This window comes from Gavialis gangeticus, unplaced genomic scaffold (genome assembly GCF_001723915.1).
Source record: "Gavialis gangeticus isolate Ggan-Ray unplaced genomic scaffold, GavGan_comp1, whole genome shotgun sequence".
Lineage (NCBI taxonomy): Eukaryota > Metazoa > Chordata > Crocodylia > Gavialidae > Gavialis > Gavialis gangeticus.
The window spans coordinates 25203262-25219295 of NW_017729008.1; the positions used below are offsets into that span (position 1 = coordinate 25203262).

At 40.4% G+C, this 16034-nt stretch overlaps 1 protein-coding gene across 1 annotated transcript in view; it reads right to left on the reverse strand.

Annotated features, from left to right (window-relative positions):
* Positions 1–16034, reverse strand: part of PCLO (piccolo presynaptic cytomatrix protein) — a 767182-nt gene that overhangs the window by 235318 nt on the left and 515830 nt on the right. The window contains exon 10 of the mRNA XM_019509333.1: positions 2508–2633. Within this exon, the coding sequence (XP_019364878.1) occupies positions 2508–2633 (126 nt within the window). The remainder of the gene's footprint in view (positions 1–2507; positions 2634–16034) is intronic.

Sequence of the window (16034 nt, forward strand, 5' to 3'; positions counted from 1 at the left end):
GAATTTGTCTTTCAGATGTAATAAGAGTGATAGAGAGTGCAAAACAGCTACTCTAATCTGGGTCACAACTACTTCTACTGGAATTAATCTAGATTTATGCTGCTGTACCTGAAAACAGATGGTAATTCCCAGATCTTGGGGGAGGGGATTTTAGTACATTTGAAGACTACAAACAAAAACAGCATTAGCCACATTATCACTAAATTATGTGAAGCATTGGTAATATGGCCAAATATTCTTTGCACTTTCATGATAAACTTTCAAAACAACATAAACAAGTCATCTGGTGATAACACTAAGACTGAAAAAATATATTTTCGGCAAGTTCTGATCAATGGGAAGATTTTGTTCAGTATGTTGTACTGCTGACATACCCTGCTAGAAGGCTATTTTTTCTGTGACTGGAAATGCTTTAGGAAACAGAAATGAAAGCATACTCCTGTACCCTTCCAAAGGCTATGTTGTTCCTGGATTGCGATGGAATTACTTCTGATTTGTGACAATAAAACTGAATTTAAAACAGGGCCAGAAAGTTCTGATTAAAATGTGACTGTTCAGATGATGGAGGAAAAAGCAGAGATAAGTATGTTATTGACCTGTTCATCCCATTAACTTCCTTAAGATTTAAAAATGCACCATAGTAAATAGGAGAATCCAGTTGCTGGGTTGAACATTATCTACTAGACATAAATTCAAGGTTTGCTATACCATTGAAAACATCAGTGGGCAGTGAGTCAGGCACTCTTCTAGATCTCTACAGCTCCCAAAGCAGTTCACAGCAAGAAAGACCAGAAGATTAATTTTCAATCATTAATTACCTCTCTTCATTCCTGGACTACCTCATAGTATGAAGAACAACAGACTGCTGTATCCTACTCATTTGTCCTAGCTTACCACTTAAGCCATTCAACTAAGAAAATGCATAATGCAGCCATAATTATGAAAGATCAAGAAGAAGGCAAAATAAATGTGGGGGAAATTTGTAAACAGATTTAGGGTCTGTCTCTTCAACATTTATCACATTAAGTAGTACCTTATTCCATGGAATAAGACACTACTCAATTTAAGTATGGAGGGCAGAATAAAGACAGTACCATACACATATGGAGAACTTTATTGTCTCTGAGCAATCCCTTCTTTTAAAATGTAAATTGACTTAAAAAGAAAATAGGAATTTTTAGAAAATAGAAACGTTTTTCTTATTTACTGCATGGAAGATATTATTGGCACAGAAATTACAAAACATCTAAAAACAAACAAGCAAAGTAATGAATGTCGGTTGTACTCTATGTTGTTATTCAACAGAGCATAGTGAAATTGCCTTTTGGAAATTAATTGCCCAGTCAATTAGCCCACTTTTTTGTTAGCAAAATATTTGTGAATTGATCTTGATTTCTTCAAATGTACTGTTTAGTCACAAATATTTATTACAAAGTTTATGTAATCTAATTACTGCTCGTGGCACATTTGGTATCTGCTCACTTTGATTAATTAATACATATTTGTGGCCTTATTTTTGCTCTGAATAACTGATTTTCTTTTTTAAATGAAGGAATAAAAATGATGAATAATGAATAAAGAGAAAGAAATAGTAAATACATTTGTCCATATACAAACATTGCTTGCAGATAAATATAGGTACTGCTGGCATCTGAAAAAACAGTTCCCTTCCAAGTAGTTTGTAGGAAGAAAAACTCACATACCTGAATATTTCTGAATAGTAATAATAACTGAAATAACTTTTTGAATTCTAACTCACATCTGTAACTACTTTTTTTACCTCCTACAACTGCATAATGTATATGTGGTTAGACATGGGTAAGTGACAGTAGAAAATGTATTTTTCATGCCATTAGACAGAACTACCATGTTTGTGGCAATCCTTGAAGCAATTCATTATGATGTAATGTCCAAATCTATCTATAGTTACAAAATTATCATGGACATCCAAAGGAGTTAGACTGTGTTACTGAGGCAGAAATAGATCCATGATAACTTTGAATTTCCCTTAATAAATATGCTTTGATCTACATGTGGACAAGTGCTGATGGGATGTTTTACCCAATCTGGAGAGACACCTCTGTACACCAGAGATGACAGAAGAGGACCACAACACAGTCCAAAAGTGCCAGTAGGAGAATTCCCCTTGTGTGGGGTGACTGCTTCCTGGTATGTATATGCTGCAGCTGGACCCTAGCCCTCTACCCTTACATCCAGCATAGATGATGCCCTGGAGCAGATAAGGGAATATCAGAACTCTGTTACTGATGGCAATTCACCACTAATGCAGAAGCGATTTCACCAATGGTCAGTATTTGAACAGTTTAACTTTTGCTTTAAGTCTCATCAGAAGTGAGGCTGCAATCAAAAATCAAGGATTCTCCCTGCCTCATGTCACCCTTGCACCAAGATGTCCCCTGGAGTAAAAGAGAATCTATATCAGAAACAGTTTAACTTAACTGTCCAACCTCACTTGTTTCCAGTATTCAATGACTGATTTCTCTTACCTTCCATCAGCTTCCCTGTCTGCTCTGCACTGCCCCCAGGGAGGATCTTAGCAATGTAAGCTCCAATTTCTCCACTGTTTCCTGGGATTTCTTTCCCACCTACAACTCGGATTCCCAGTCCATTGCCTGCAATCAAAAGAAACAAGCAACTTGGTATGAACAGAGGTAGAAATACCAGCAATTTGACTGGAGAGGAAAGAGGAGAAAAACATATAACAAGCTAAATAAGGTAAAGCAAGCATTGACAACAACTTCTTGAATGAAGTATTGAGATTTATTTTACTACATCAAGCTGGCTGCCTTTACTGGCCGAGAATTTCTCTGATGAAAAGGACAGGAAGCCTGATGAGTTAACAAGAGAAGAAGCTTCCCTGTCCCATGGACCTTGGGCATCCACAGAGAAAAATATCTCTAGCTCTTCCAAAAAAGGACCTTCTGCTTGAATAGCTCCTTTCCGAGCTGATCCCTTTCCCAGGACTTAAGACTCTAGTTTCAGTCCCTTTTGATCTTGATAAAAAACATTACAGCATTATGGAAAAGTTCCATTTATAAAATAGCTGTATCACTAAAACCACACATGAAAACACCTAGAAACTTAAGAAAATACCCTAAGGCTACCCTCCTTTCTTCTAATGCCCACACTTTTCTGCAAAATGTTGACTAATGTGGCAATTTAATTAATACAGGAATTTAGTACATGAGCTCAAAGCATAATCTGGCTATGGGGCCAGCACCTAGTTTTATTATGTATCTAAAGAATATAAACAATATAGTTGAAAATGTAATAGCAGAGCTTTTAGGAAACTGTAGAGAAGGAGAGAGCAGGAGAACTCTGAGCCGTTAACAGGACAGCGTGTTTATTTCAATCAGAGTGTAACTGGAAAGTAGGATTATACTTTTCTTATGTTTTTTGCTTTTAATGGACATTTTTACATCAAAGGATATAAGAAATCTACAATTATAGTGTGCAGATTCAAAGTTTCATCTGCCTGAAAATGTTCCTTCTTACAAGTTATGGAGCTGAAAACATGGGATTAGATTTTGCTTATTTTCTGTAAGAAGCAAGCAGAGCCAAGGTACCTGTAATCACAGAAAATTGGTAATATTCTTAACAGTGAAAATGAAAAGGTTAAGAAATGTTATGTCCTACACAATTAAACTGATGTGCAATCTTTGTATTTTAAAATAGCTTCCGCGTGATAATCACATTTCCCTTTGAAGAAAAAAAAATCACAAATGAGATGATTCAGTTTTATCTAGGAGCATAATAGCTGATTTTTCCAGCCTTGTTAAAACTGCTAAAATCATTAACTTTCAATTTATGAATTAATAACCCAGCCCCTGCAGAGCGATTAGAGCCATCAGCTATAGAAAACCCATTGCTCATTGTCTCCATCAAGCTGTAGCTTTTCATATGCACGTGATTCCTGAGTATGCTATTAGGGATCTGTGCAGTCAGGCTTTGTTGGACAGGCAACTGAAATAGCCAATGAGCCAACTGGAGTTTCTAGATCCATCATCTTGGCAGTGAGTCAGCCCTAAAGCACTCACGTTTCCTCCCACCCCCATGATACATACTATAACTACCACCATTACATAGCACATTTTCTCACATATCAAATGCCCCAAAACTAAGTACTTTGTTTTTGGGAAAGTAAAATTAGAAAAGAAGATGTTTCCCAGTTATGCCTGTATAGAGCAGGGACAGAGCCTAATCTTCAGCTCATGCACCCTCCCTTTCCTGCTCAAACAAAGACGGTAGCACTAGCTGGGGCTGAAGACATGTCTCCATGAATAGATCTATAAATTTGAAAGGAGTTAATAACAATCTGTGTGGCTGTGGATTAGGAGGGAAGAGACCAGGAGTAGCTAGCGAACAGCAAAATTGCCAGAAGAAAGCTCAGATTGATTAGGGGAATATTAAAAAGGAGGTTGCTAGCATCTGTGGAGTAAAGAACAATGAGCCATTAAGTCAACTGACTCCCTCAGCTGCCTGAATAGAAATGCCACTGCTGCTCCCCAGCAGAGCAGGAATACAAGGAGGGTGCTTCTATTCCAGGAAGAAAATCAGCTTTCCCACTTAAGGCATGTACCCCATTTTGGGGGACTAATCTTGTGGGGGGAAATTTATGGTATATGCAAATAAATATAGTACATAGGCTTTGCCATTTATGTTGTAAAGATATTCTACTGCTATCACATTATTCTTTCTGGACTGGCCTTCTGATTTAGCTCTGACTACCTTTATGGTAGGGAAAAAATTGTCACTGGGTTTTTTCATCCCAGCTTGGCATCACTGTAAGTCTTGTGTGTATTCATTAGTTACTAATATGTTTCTGATTGTTTATGCCCTAACAGATTGCTTTTACCAATGAACCATGATTCAGGAAAGCAGCCTGTTCAAGAGGCCTACACAGTCGATACATATATGCAATGCATGTTGTGCATATGCAGCATGTGGGTTAGATTCATTGGCATCAGAAGCATAATATCTTTTCTTTCTCTTTAGGTTATGCTGAAGGGCTAACAGCTACATGAAAGATCAAAACCAAACTATTTAGCATTGGCACCTCAACAGCATTTCTAGAATCAGTTGAATGGTGTGTCCAAGTTCCACAATGATGCAAGATGGAGCATCCCATGGGATTGCAGGGTGGGGTCCCCAGTGTGCTCTGCAGCAGATCTGGAAGTGGACCAGAAGCACTTCTGGTCCACTTCTGGGTCTGCTGGGGAGCATGTGGGAGGGTCCACCCCCACCCCCAGCTTGTGAGTGGTGCCTCTTGGGTTGTGGGGGGGTGCCCAGGGGCACCCCATGGCCAATTGTGTACTTCTGGTCTACTTCTGGGTTCACTGCAGAGCATGCACGGGCCCCAACTCTCATTCCTGTGGGACGTTCCATCCACCCCACCATTGCAGCATTCATGAGCCATGCCTGGTACCTTAAGCTATGTAGAAAAAAACCTTTAAAGCTGTGTCTATGTCCAAATTACTGATTCTCTAAATCAGCATCGAATCTTCAGATTTGGATTCAGCCTAATTGAATCAGGGACAGTGATCCGAATCAACGAATCAAATCAGTGTCCCTGAGTCATGCCAAATCCAAATCTGAATTGAATAGGGCTCGTTTCACACACCCCTAGTGAGTAGTTAGAATGTCAGGGTCAAAACTTCAGAGATTTCAGAAAATTCCTGGCCAGTTGTTACTGCATGCCAGGGGTTTGTCTTTTCGCAGCTTGATGCCCAGCAAAATGCTTTTATTTTCTAAAGTTTTAGAATCATAGACTCATCAGTTAGCAGAGAAGGTCATCTGTCTAACACCACACATATGACTTCCGAATGTGCTGTTCTCACCCTATCCCAGAAAAATGGTTTTCTAGCCTCATCTTAAAAACCTCCACTGAAGAAGATTCTACAACCTCCCTGGGCAGCTTGTTCTATTATCCCGCTGTTAGAAGAGGAAGTTTTATTTTTTTCTTGAAATCTAATCTTAACTTGATTTGCTGCAGTTTACATCAAATGTTTAGTGCCCTGTGCAAGGGAGAAGTAGTGCCTGTGGTCTCCCTTTTCTTTATGGAAACCTTCCAAATATTTTAAAACTATAATCTTTTTTTTTTCCAAATTAAATGCAACTACTAGTCTCAACCTTCCCTAGTACTACTTGAATTCTAGCACCTTTATCACCTTTGTTGTTCACCTCTGGATTCTCTGCAACTTCTCCACATCCTTTCTAAAATCTGAAGCCCAGTACTGGATACACTCTGCCATCTGAGGCCTAATTAGCAGTGAGCAGTAAGCTACTATCACCTCCTCCGTCTTTCATATGATACCCCTGTTAATACACGCCATATGACATTTGCTCTTTTGGCAACTGGCTCACACTGTTGACTCATGCTGAATCTGTGGTGTACTAAAACTCTCAGCTCCTTCTCAGTAGTGCCTAGTCAGTTAACTTCCATTCTGAATTTGTGCATTTGGTTTTTTTTACCTAGATGTAGCACCTCACATTTGTCCTGTAGAAATTTCTTCTATTGTTCAATGCCTAGCTCTCCTATTTGTCAAAATTTGTTTTTTAATTTTAATTCTTTCTTACACCTCTCTGGCACCCTGTTAGAAACTCCTGCCATTCTGACATAGATCCATTTACAGTTGTTTGCAGTTGCACAGACAAATATGTATCCTCATAACAGTAATTCTATCTAGCCCACACATCTCTAGTGTGGGCTAGAATGTCATGTGGGACTTTATCAATTTTCTTTTGAAGTCCAACTATATTGTGTCCACTGATTTTCCAATATTAGGAGCACTGCATTTCCCTTCTAGTTTTCCAGCTTTGCTGACACTCAGTGAGAGAAAGCCAACAATCTTTTCTCATTTTCCACAATACATTCAGAACTGGGGGGGAACTCAACTGGGAAAGGGCTCTCTAAAATAAATGCATAAAGGATCCATCAAAATCAATATAAAAGAAAATCACCTAAATGCCCAGGCTAATTACAGGCATGGGGATTGTAATTAGTTTCCTATTACAAAACATAGCAATCATGGGACTTAATATTTCTTTAATTATAAAGCCCGCAGAGATGACCATTGACTAGCAATCATATTGCTCTCTGTCTGCCAATGCTCTAAAGGCTATGAATCGACATATTGAAAGAGATGCTGAGCATGAAACAACAGTTAGATCTGGCTCTCTGGTTGTGTCACTCTTGACTCCTGAATTATTGTTTTAAGGTTCTCTGCTAAGGCAGTGAAGAATTATTATTCAGTGCAGTGGAGTCAAATGGAGTATTACACCATAATTTTCCATTAGTTGTGTTATTTCAGTGGAAGTGAAGGGCACTGAGAAGCACTCTGGATTAGGTTGTATTTGTCTTTTTCTTTCTTTCTCTTAGTTAACAATAAATGCCACAAAACCAGTGCTTTATCAGCCTCTAATAGAAATTCAAAATGACAAACTTAAAAAAGAAATGTATATGAATCAACTGTGGCTTACTGTCATGAAAGTATGCCAGCATCCCACAAGTCTGCATCTGTACTGTGTTCTTAGTCTACAAAGCCAAGAGATGGGCTTTGAAGCAGAGCCTGCGGGGTCAACCAAAGTTGAGTTCTTTTAGATCTTGCTAGGTATATCTATATGTGTGCTTGACTACACAGTAGACTAATCTGCTCCACAGTGAGCATGTCTACATGTGTGCTTTAATGCCTAGTAGCTTATTTTACTGTGCATTAAAGTGTCACGTAAAAATGTGCAATTATGCGAATGCGCAATACAATAGGATATTGCGCATTAAGCATCGCTTTAAAAAAGCACACTCTCAGTACTGCGCATTAGGACAGCCTAAAGCACATTTATTTAGTACCTCACATTGGAGGTACTAAATTTAATGCTCATTAGGAAAAGTATATTAATGCACACGTAGATGCGCCCAGTAAAGCTTCACTGTCTACACATGTGTGGCAATTAGGCCAGTGTAGACTAATTTATGGCACTATTAGATAGTCCCATCAGACACAAGTACTATCCAACAGCATAGTAAATTACTGTGTTTAAATGCATGTGTAGATAGTGACATCTTGATTAATTTACTCTGGCTCAAATTGTACCAGAGTTTATTTAGCCTCATTAATTGGATGCATAGATGGACCCACTGAGAATTAAGTTTGAATGTACAGGACTCTTCCAGACAAAACTATGCTAAGCAGCTTCCTCTTTTAATTCACATTTGAGCCCATATGGCTGAGAAACCCTCTATCTCCCTCTGCTAACTATGCATTTCCATGAGAGCAGTGTAGTTAAATACCCTAACCTGCTTTGAAACATCAAATATACTTTTGTAATTTTCAAAGCCAGTCAGGGTAGTTAGTTATACAGCTCCCACTGACATCAATTATGTATCTTAGTACAAAAAATTCTCATTTTCAGTAGCTTTAGACGAGAACATTGGTTTTATATTCTAGTTTCCTAGTTTCAAGGGTATAATAAATAACACTATTCTGAGGGATAACTCCAGAAATGTACACATACTTTGACAATTAACCTAAGTTATATTGATATGCTTGACAATTTATTGCCTTTATTCCAAAGCAAGCACACCCCCTTATTTTAGACAATTTCATTTTTTCATTATTTTACTGCAAACTACTTTCTAAAAGCACTGTTTTATGTTTCCTCATATGGTTTACACTAAACTAACTTTGTAACTGAAGCTTAGGCCCAGCAAATCAGAATTAATAGGACTTAATTTTCACTCCTGGAGTTTTAAAGTCCTTTGATCAGGCAGAAACAAAAGCTGCATGATGCTGTATGTTTCCATGTGAAAATAAGATTTAAAATCTGTTTTTTATACTGTTTATATTAAAGATACTGAGGTCACTATTTCTGTTTGCAATGACATTTTTCAATTGATCACCTTGATATGGAGAGCTGAAAAATATCATCCATCATATAGTTTCTCAGATCTCTTTTCCTCCTTAGTTTCTCATTTCTTCTTCTAAGTCTTTGAGTCTTAATTTCCATTTCTCCATATGTTATACTTCCAAACATTCCTCTTTTAGTGTGAGACTTTATCATTTATAAGCTACATTTTCTTTTCCCTAAAGAGATCAGGCCAGTTTGCCATCAGAAACCCATGTTTTGAATGAGAGGGCACCTTCCTGAACTCTGGCTAGTGATTTACATGGAAAATACCTTTAGGACAACATCCCTTCAAAGAGAATTTTATACATTTAAGATGCGCTCCTTTCAAGATGCTTCAAAGTTGGAAGATAGCTAATTAGTTGGAACTGTTTTTACTGATCTCCCAAGGCTGTGAAACTATCCTGCTATTTAATCTTAACACAAGCTCCAAGATTTATCACCCTAAGGAAAAGCATTCCGAACAATCTGAAGCTGATGTTAAGAGCTAGAGAGACATATCACATGTGATTCAATTTGTTTTATGGTTTGATGCACAGACAAATATGACTATTAAATCCTACCAATTAACTTATAAGCAACTGCCTTACATGTCTGAAAACATAACTTGTACAAAGCTCTAAAAATATTTTAAAAGTCTAATACACTGCTAATGAGGGGAAATATTATACATGTTGGATTAAGCCACCAGATGTGATGGGCTATGCGTTTTATTATAACTGCATTCACATTGTAATAATATTTTTTACCTTATTCATTTACTCAGTTTAACTTATTAGCCTGTGCACAGAGAATGAAGGGTTAAGTGCCAGGGCTGGCAACTTGCAGGATGAGATAAAATGGACCTTTAGCATCCACCTTCAGCAGAATCTCGTATGGCTTTGTTGACATGTCAACAAAGAAAAGATTCGTTGTACCCAGTGGGCGTCCAGAGGAGAGAAACATGACAATGGAAGAGGAGGCTGAAAACATAACTTGGCAGCTGCTGGGACAAAAGGCTGGGGACTGTGAGAAGTTGAGGAGCTTTGGGGAGCTGAAGAGACTGGAAAGGGAACAGTATCTTTGAGGGTACACAGGACTGCATGGATGGGACAGGGAATGGTGGAACTGTTTAACCCCATTGGAGGGTACATAACCTCTGGTGGGCTGGCCTTTGTCCCAATAAATGCCTCTACTGAAGAGATGGTCTGCTGTACTGTTGGAACTGTGGGTTATGCTGGGCTGTGCCAATAGGAGTTTAAGTCCCTGTTTCAGGAGCAGAACTAGGCTGCAGAGAAACAGGGAAGGTGAGAGACCAAAAATTTGGGTCTCAGAGAGGGAAAGAGCTTGATCTTCCCTTTTCTCTAGAAGCCAAGCACGGACTGGCTTTAGGGGACTCTCAGAGACCAGATGAGCCTGCAATGGTCCTGAGCAAGCATCCTGTGGTAGGCACTCTGTGACACTAGTGTATAGGATCTATGTTTCTCATCATGTGCATATTCAATCTAAGAACAGGCTCCTAAGGAATACTGTTATGAAAGATCATAAGTTATGCCAGTGCACCTTAATCATGACTAGCAAAGGTTTTTTTTATCCCTGATCACAAATATTTCCCAATGTATCAAACTGGGTCAAGTTGCATAGTTGAATTTATAATGTTATCAGAGACCCATAATGTATATTATACACTGTTGACCTTATGAGCAACATGACCCAACCACATAGAGAAGTTATCTCTTTCTTCTTTACTTACATCAATTTAGAAAAGGGCTTTGGACATGTCTACATGGTTAACTTGTTCATTTTTCCATGTCCTCAGGGACTTTGCACTGCCCTGTGTTGGCTTCCTCCTAAACTGGAAACAGTTCCATTTAAGGCCGGCTAATTAGAACCGTCGAGAGACTTGGTCAGTTAGCTTCTCTCAGTGTTAATTAGCATGGAAAAAGTTGTGCTGCTTCTAAGTTTAGGACACAGCCTATGTGGGCAGTGTGGAAATCTTGAATTCTGCTTCCAGCTATGAAAAGTTTATCAGATTAAGATAGACATATATCTATTAGTGGGCATGTCTACATGATACATGAGACATTTTACTGAGGCACTAATCTCTCGTGCAGTAAAGTGTCAGCATCTACATTTGCATAGCATTTACTGTGCAGCAAATTAGGATAATGTGCAGGTTTCCTAGTACCAATAAATGCAGATACTAGATTAACCGTGCAGTACTTACACAGTAGTGCATGGTAGACAGCTGACAGGGAGCAAATTGCTCCCAGTCAGTCCAGACTGCAGGGGGCAGGCAGGAGCTGTCCTACTTGTGAGACAGCTCCTTGTCAACCCTGTGCCAAGCTGGGTGAGTCCCACTCGGCACAAGGCTTGTAGGGAGCTGCCCCACAAGCAGGATAGTCTCCCCCTCCACCTCATGCAGTAGGGCTGTGCGAAATTTCACCTGATTTGTTTTGAAGTTGTTTCGATGTGTTTTGAGCTTGAAACAGTGAAACTGAAACAAAACAAAAGCCTTCAAAACAGGTATGAAATGAAACTAAGGCACTCAAAATTTTTGAAAGTTTTGAAACATTTTGAGTTTTGAAGCCAGGCTTACTTGGCTTCAGCACCAGTCCCAGCCAGCAGCAGCAGCCTCCTGTCATCCTGAAGGCAGATCAGGGCTCACCCTCACCCTCGAGAGGGCTGCGGGGGCTGTGCCAGACAATTCTCCGGGGTGTGGGCCCCTGATCTGCCTGCTGGATAACAGGAAGCTGGTACTGCCACCTGGAACCGGCGCTGGATACAGCCTGCACCCAGTGCCAGGAAGATCAGTGCTGCTGCTGGCCCCAGTCAGCAACACCAGCCTCCTGTGGCCCATGAGGCAGAATGGGGGCCCACACCCCTGAGAACAGTCTGGTATAGCCATAGCAGGCCTTCCAGGGGTGCAGACAATCCCCCAATTTGCCTTCCAGATCACAGGAGGCTGGTGCTGCCAGCTAGAACTCACACTGAGCGCAGCCTGTGCTGGGAAGATTGGTGTTGCCACTGGCCCCAGCCAGCAGCACAAGCTTCCTGTCATTTGGCAGGCAGATAAGGGGCTTGCCCACTGTGATGGCCAGAACCAGAGGGATTAATAAGAAATAAACATGTGCTTCTTGGAGGCATTTGGTATTTTGCCTAAACAGGTAATATTAGTTAATATAAAGCCTGTAAGTTTGTAAACTGCAAATATAACTTGTTTGTCATAAGTTTAACCAAAATGATAAAATTAACTGTTCGAGGAACTGACTGGGCCCCATAGGCAAAGCTGTAGCTACAAGATTAGCTGACCTAACGGTTTCTGCTCAGAGTTCAGCTTTGATGATAAAAAACTGGATCCAACTGCCTGGCACACCCAACACATTCCAGGAAAACACATCCCAAGAAAGCATATTCAAATGAAACCTAAAAGGGGTTGGGGCTTAGATGGAACAATATTAATTTCAAACCTAAAGGTGCTGCATTATCATTTGTTTATTGGATAAACCAGAGTCTGGGTAGTAACCTTTTATGATAATTTTTAACACCTTTCAATCCCATAGGGTAACAGCTATAGGGGAACATTGTGAGTGGCTCTAAACCCAACAGATTAGCATAAGACTAGGTATAAAAAGCACGTGCATCAGGTAACCAACAGGAAGGAGGGAACAGAATGGTCATTTCTGTTCCACGCCCAGACCCCGGACTCCTGGTGTGAGTGAGGAGTGGATCCTGATCAAGGGACCTTCCCCGGTAATCCCTCTGACAGCATCGATCAGGGACACCTGACTTCTCTGGAATTACTTGACGCGTCCCTGGCATTGAGGGACTATCGATAAGTTGCCAACCCATGTCTGTCTATCTGTTGTTTTGAACAGGCTGATACCCTTGCAGTGCCCAGCTGGCCTGCGACAGAATTCATCTATCTGTTGTTATTATCTGTTATTTACTATTAGCTCTTTAATACTGCATTATCTGCTTATCACATTTATCTTTCTGTTAACTGTTGTGTGTGTGTAAGCTATAATAAATTTGCCTTTACTTCATTCCCAACTTTGCCTCCTTGATCCAAAACTGAATCAAACAGCCCAGTTGGCCTCTGATAAAATTGATACACTCACAGTGCCCAGCTGGCCTGTGACACCCGCACCCCCGGGAGGGCTGTGGGGGCTGTGCTGGACTGGTCCCAGGGGTGTGGGCCCCCAATCTGCCTGCTGGATCACAGGAGGTTGGTGCTGCCTGTTGGGGCCAGCGGCAGCACCAGTCTTCCCGGTGCTGGGTGTGAAATAGCTTATGGGCAAAATGTTAAAACAGCAAAACAGTATCGATGAAATGAAATGGAACACTGCTTTTGAAATTAAATGAAACTTGAAATGAAACATTGTTCTGCCGAAATGCCGAAATGAAGTTAAAGCAGAACAGTGCTGTTTCGCACAGCCCTACCATGCAGATCAGGGTGAGCTCCAGTCCTCGCATATCTGTTGGGGAGCTGACCCAGAAGTGGGACAGATCCTCCCACTCTCCCTGCCCCTCCCCGAGAGCCTAGGCCTGACCCCAGTGCCCCCTGCCCCTGGTAGAGCCTGGATCTCCCCCTGGCTGCTGCAGGCGGGCAGAGGAGATCTGCAGCAGCCCTGCACTGAACTGCTACTATCAAGAGCATTCCCAGCCACATGTTAATGCACCTTAAAGTACTGCACAGTAATCTTAATGCACATTTACTGCATTTGTAGACACACCCAGTGGGGGCTTAGTTCTGGCATTGCTTCAACTTGCTGGGCATCCTTGACGTGAAAGTCCCTTAGATCTATGACTACCCTGACTGGGGCTGCTCGGGTTGCTGCCTAATCCTCATTGGGTTCCAGAAACTAAATAAAGCAGCAGCTAAATCTTCAATCCAGTAACTAAATCCAGAGCGTACGTAATGCACACTGTCAGAAGGGAGTCCAGCTGAGTTCCTTCAAGGAATACCTGGAATGAGCTTACCCTCCAGATAGAATAGTGGGCTGTGGATCCTGAGTAGTCCTTTGCAGCACTAACTCAAACACCTTAGTTCACAGAAAGGGCAAGGCTTCAGACATACCTAAATGCTTAGTGTTTCCTATTTCCTATAAAAAAAAATGTCACTTATAAATGAAGGGGAGTGATTCTTCCACTCTGCACCAAACTGGTGAAGCCTCATCTGGAGTCCTGTGTCCAGTTTTGGGTCCCACACTTCAAGGAGGATGTAAGCAGATTGGAAAGAGATCAGAAATTAGAGGCTTGGGAAGCACAATTTATGAAAAAAGGCTGAAGGAGCTAGCTTGGAGAAGAGAAGACTGAAGGGAGATTTGATAACAGTCTTCAAACACCTGACTGGTGAATACAGGGAGGATGACTGTGGGAGATAGGATAAGGATAAATGGCCTCAAACCACAACAGGGGAATCTTAGGTTGGGACTAGGGAGGGTGGTTAACATTGTAACATGTTACCTAGAGAATCTGTGGAATCTCCATCCTTGCCAATGTTCAAGAACAGGGTGGACAGACACTTGGTTGGGATGATTTAGTCAGGAATGATCATTTCTTGAGCAGAACTAGACTAGATGACCTCATGAGGTCCCTTTTAGCCCTACTTTACTGTGATCATACGATCCTATGATCCTAAAACATATAAGGATAGGGGTTTTAACCATATGCATTTGTTTATGCAAGGGCTAAGAGGGAAGGTGGCGCATGGCTACACTTCCTCGCCCACTGTACCAAGTGTGCTATATTTTAGAGTAATGATCCAAAGCAAGGCTGCTAACAGTAGTTCCACATTTGCAGATATTCCTAAAGAATCATGCAATGCTTTATCTTTTCTGCACTTGCAACATTTACAGCCCAGTACTCATCAGCAGAAAGTGACAGCTGTGCTGCTGCTAAAATTAACCAATAGGTTACTTTTTTTCCTTTAAAAATATCCTGTGAAATGGGTTATTTATAGACTGCTTTTCTTCTCTTTCAGTGAACTAATGGTTGTTTGGCTATACAAGAATTTTCTAAAACAACAGAAAAACTTTCAGTAGCATTTTATAGGTCTCCTTTTGAAAATAATAAGACAAATCATATCTCTGCCAATCAATGTTAAACTGTGCATGGGGATGTTCAAGAAATCTTATAATCTGTTTACTGCTACATAAATATACAGCTCCAGTACAGCCATTAAACTATAAACAGCCCAGATTTACTAGAACTGTTTCAGTGTCCAACTAGTAATAGAACTTGCTTCTCCAAATACATGTCAATTCCCCATTACGTAAATTAAATCTGGATGCATTAGAGCAGAGAAATACTTGCTGCCTCATTGCACGCATCTCCCTCTACCGCTCAATGCACACTTCTCCCCCTACTTTTTTATGACAGGATAAAGTTAGCAGGGATTTTTTTTTACCTTTTACAAGTAGGAAGCAGCATTATGATAGGGAACACAGTCATGTTGTGTAATTTCACTTGTGTAAGCACTACAGCAAAAATTAATGCTGAGAGTGAGGGAGCACCCCATATTTTAGCAACAATTTGAACATCGGTTCATGAATTTGGGCATTTGACCCAGGAGCTATGTATAAGCCATGCCTAAGTGCTAAATCAAGCAAATATTTTCTCTGGGCTACATTTTCCAAGTATAAAACCATTTGTCTGCCTGATTAGGTGTGCAGAGACAGGCAAGAAGCAATTAGAATGCACAATAGATTCTTCAGTGAACATGTAGTCATTGTAGGCAAAACGTTGGTGGGAAGCAGCACAGGAAACTGTGTGGATGTGGACAATAATAATCTATACTCAGACAATGTTAGGTATGCATCTCTAAGGGATCATTTTATTGCTGACTTCAGCATACTTGATGCTTACAACAAGACTGTAAAAAGCAACTGAATTTTAAAAGCTAGATGCCTAAATTTAGGCTCCTAAATGCTGTTATTTAAATAAAGCACCCGTAGCCCTTGCTTCAGTCAACAGCAAGGAGGAACATTCAGCTCTATGCACTGCTAATGGTTCAATCATTACAATTTAATTTAATTTTCATCCTTCTTCCTTGGTTTTTATGTTCCTCCCTTCCTGTTCTCTGCTTTTCATAGTCCTTAGAGTTGTTGTTCTTATAGTTCTTACAGAGG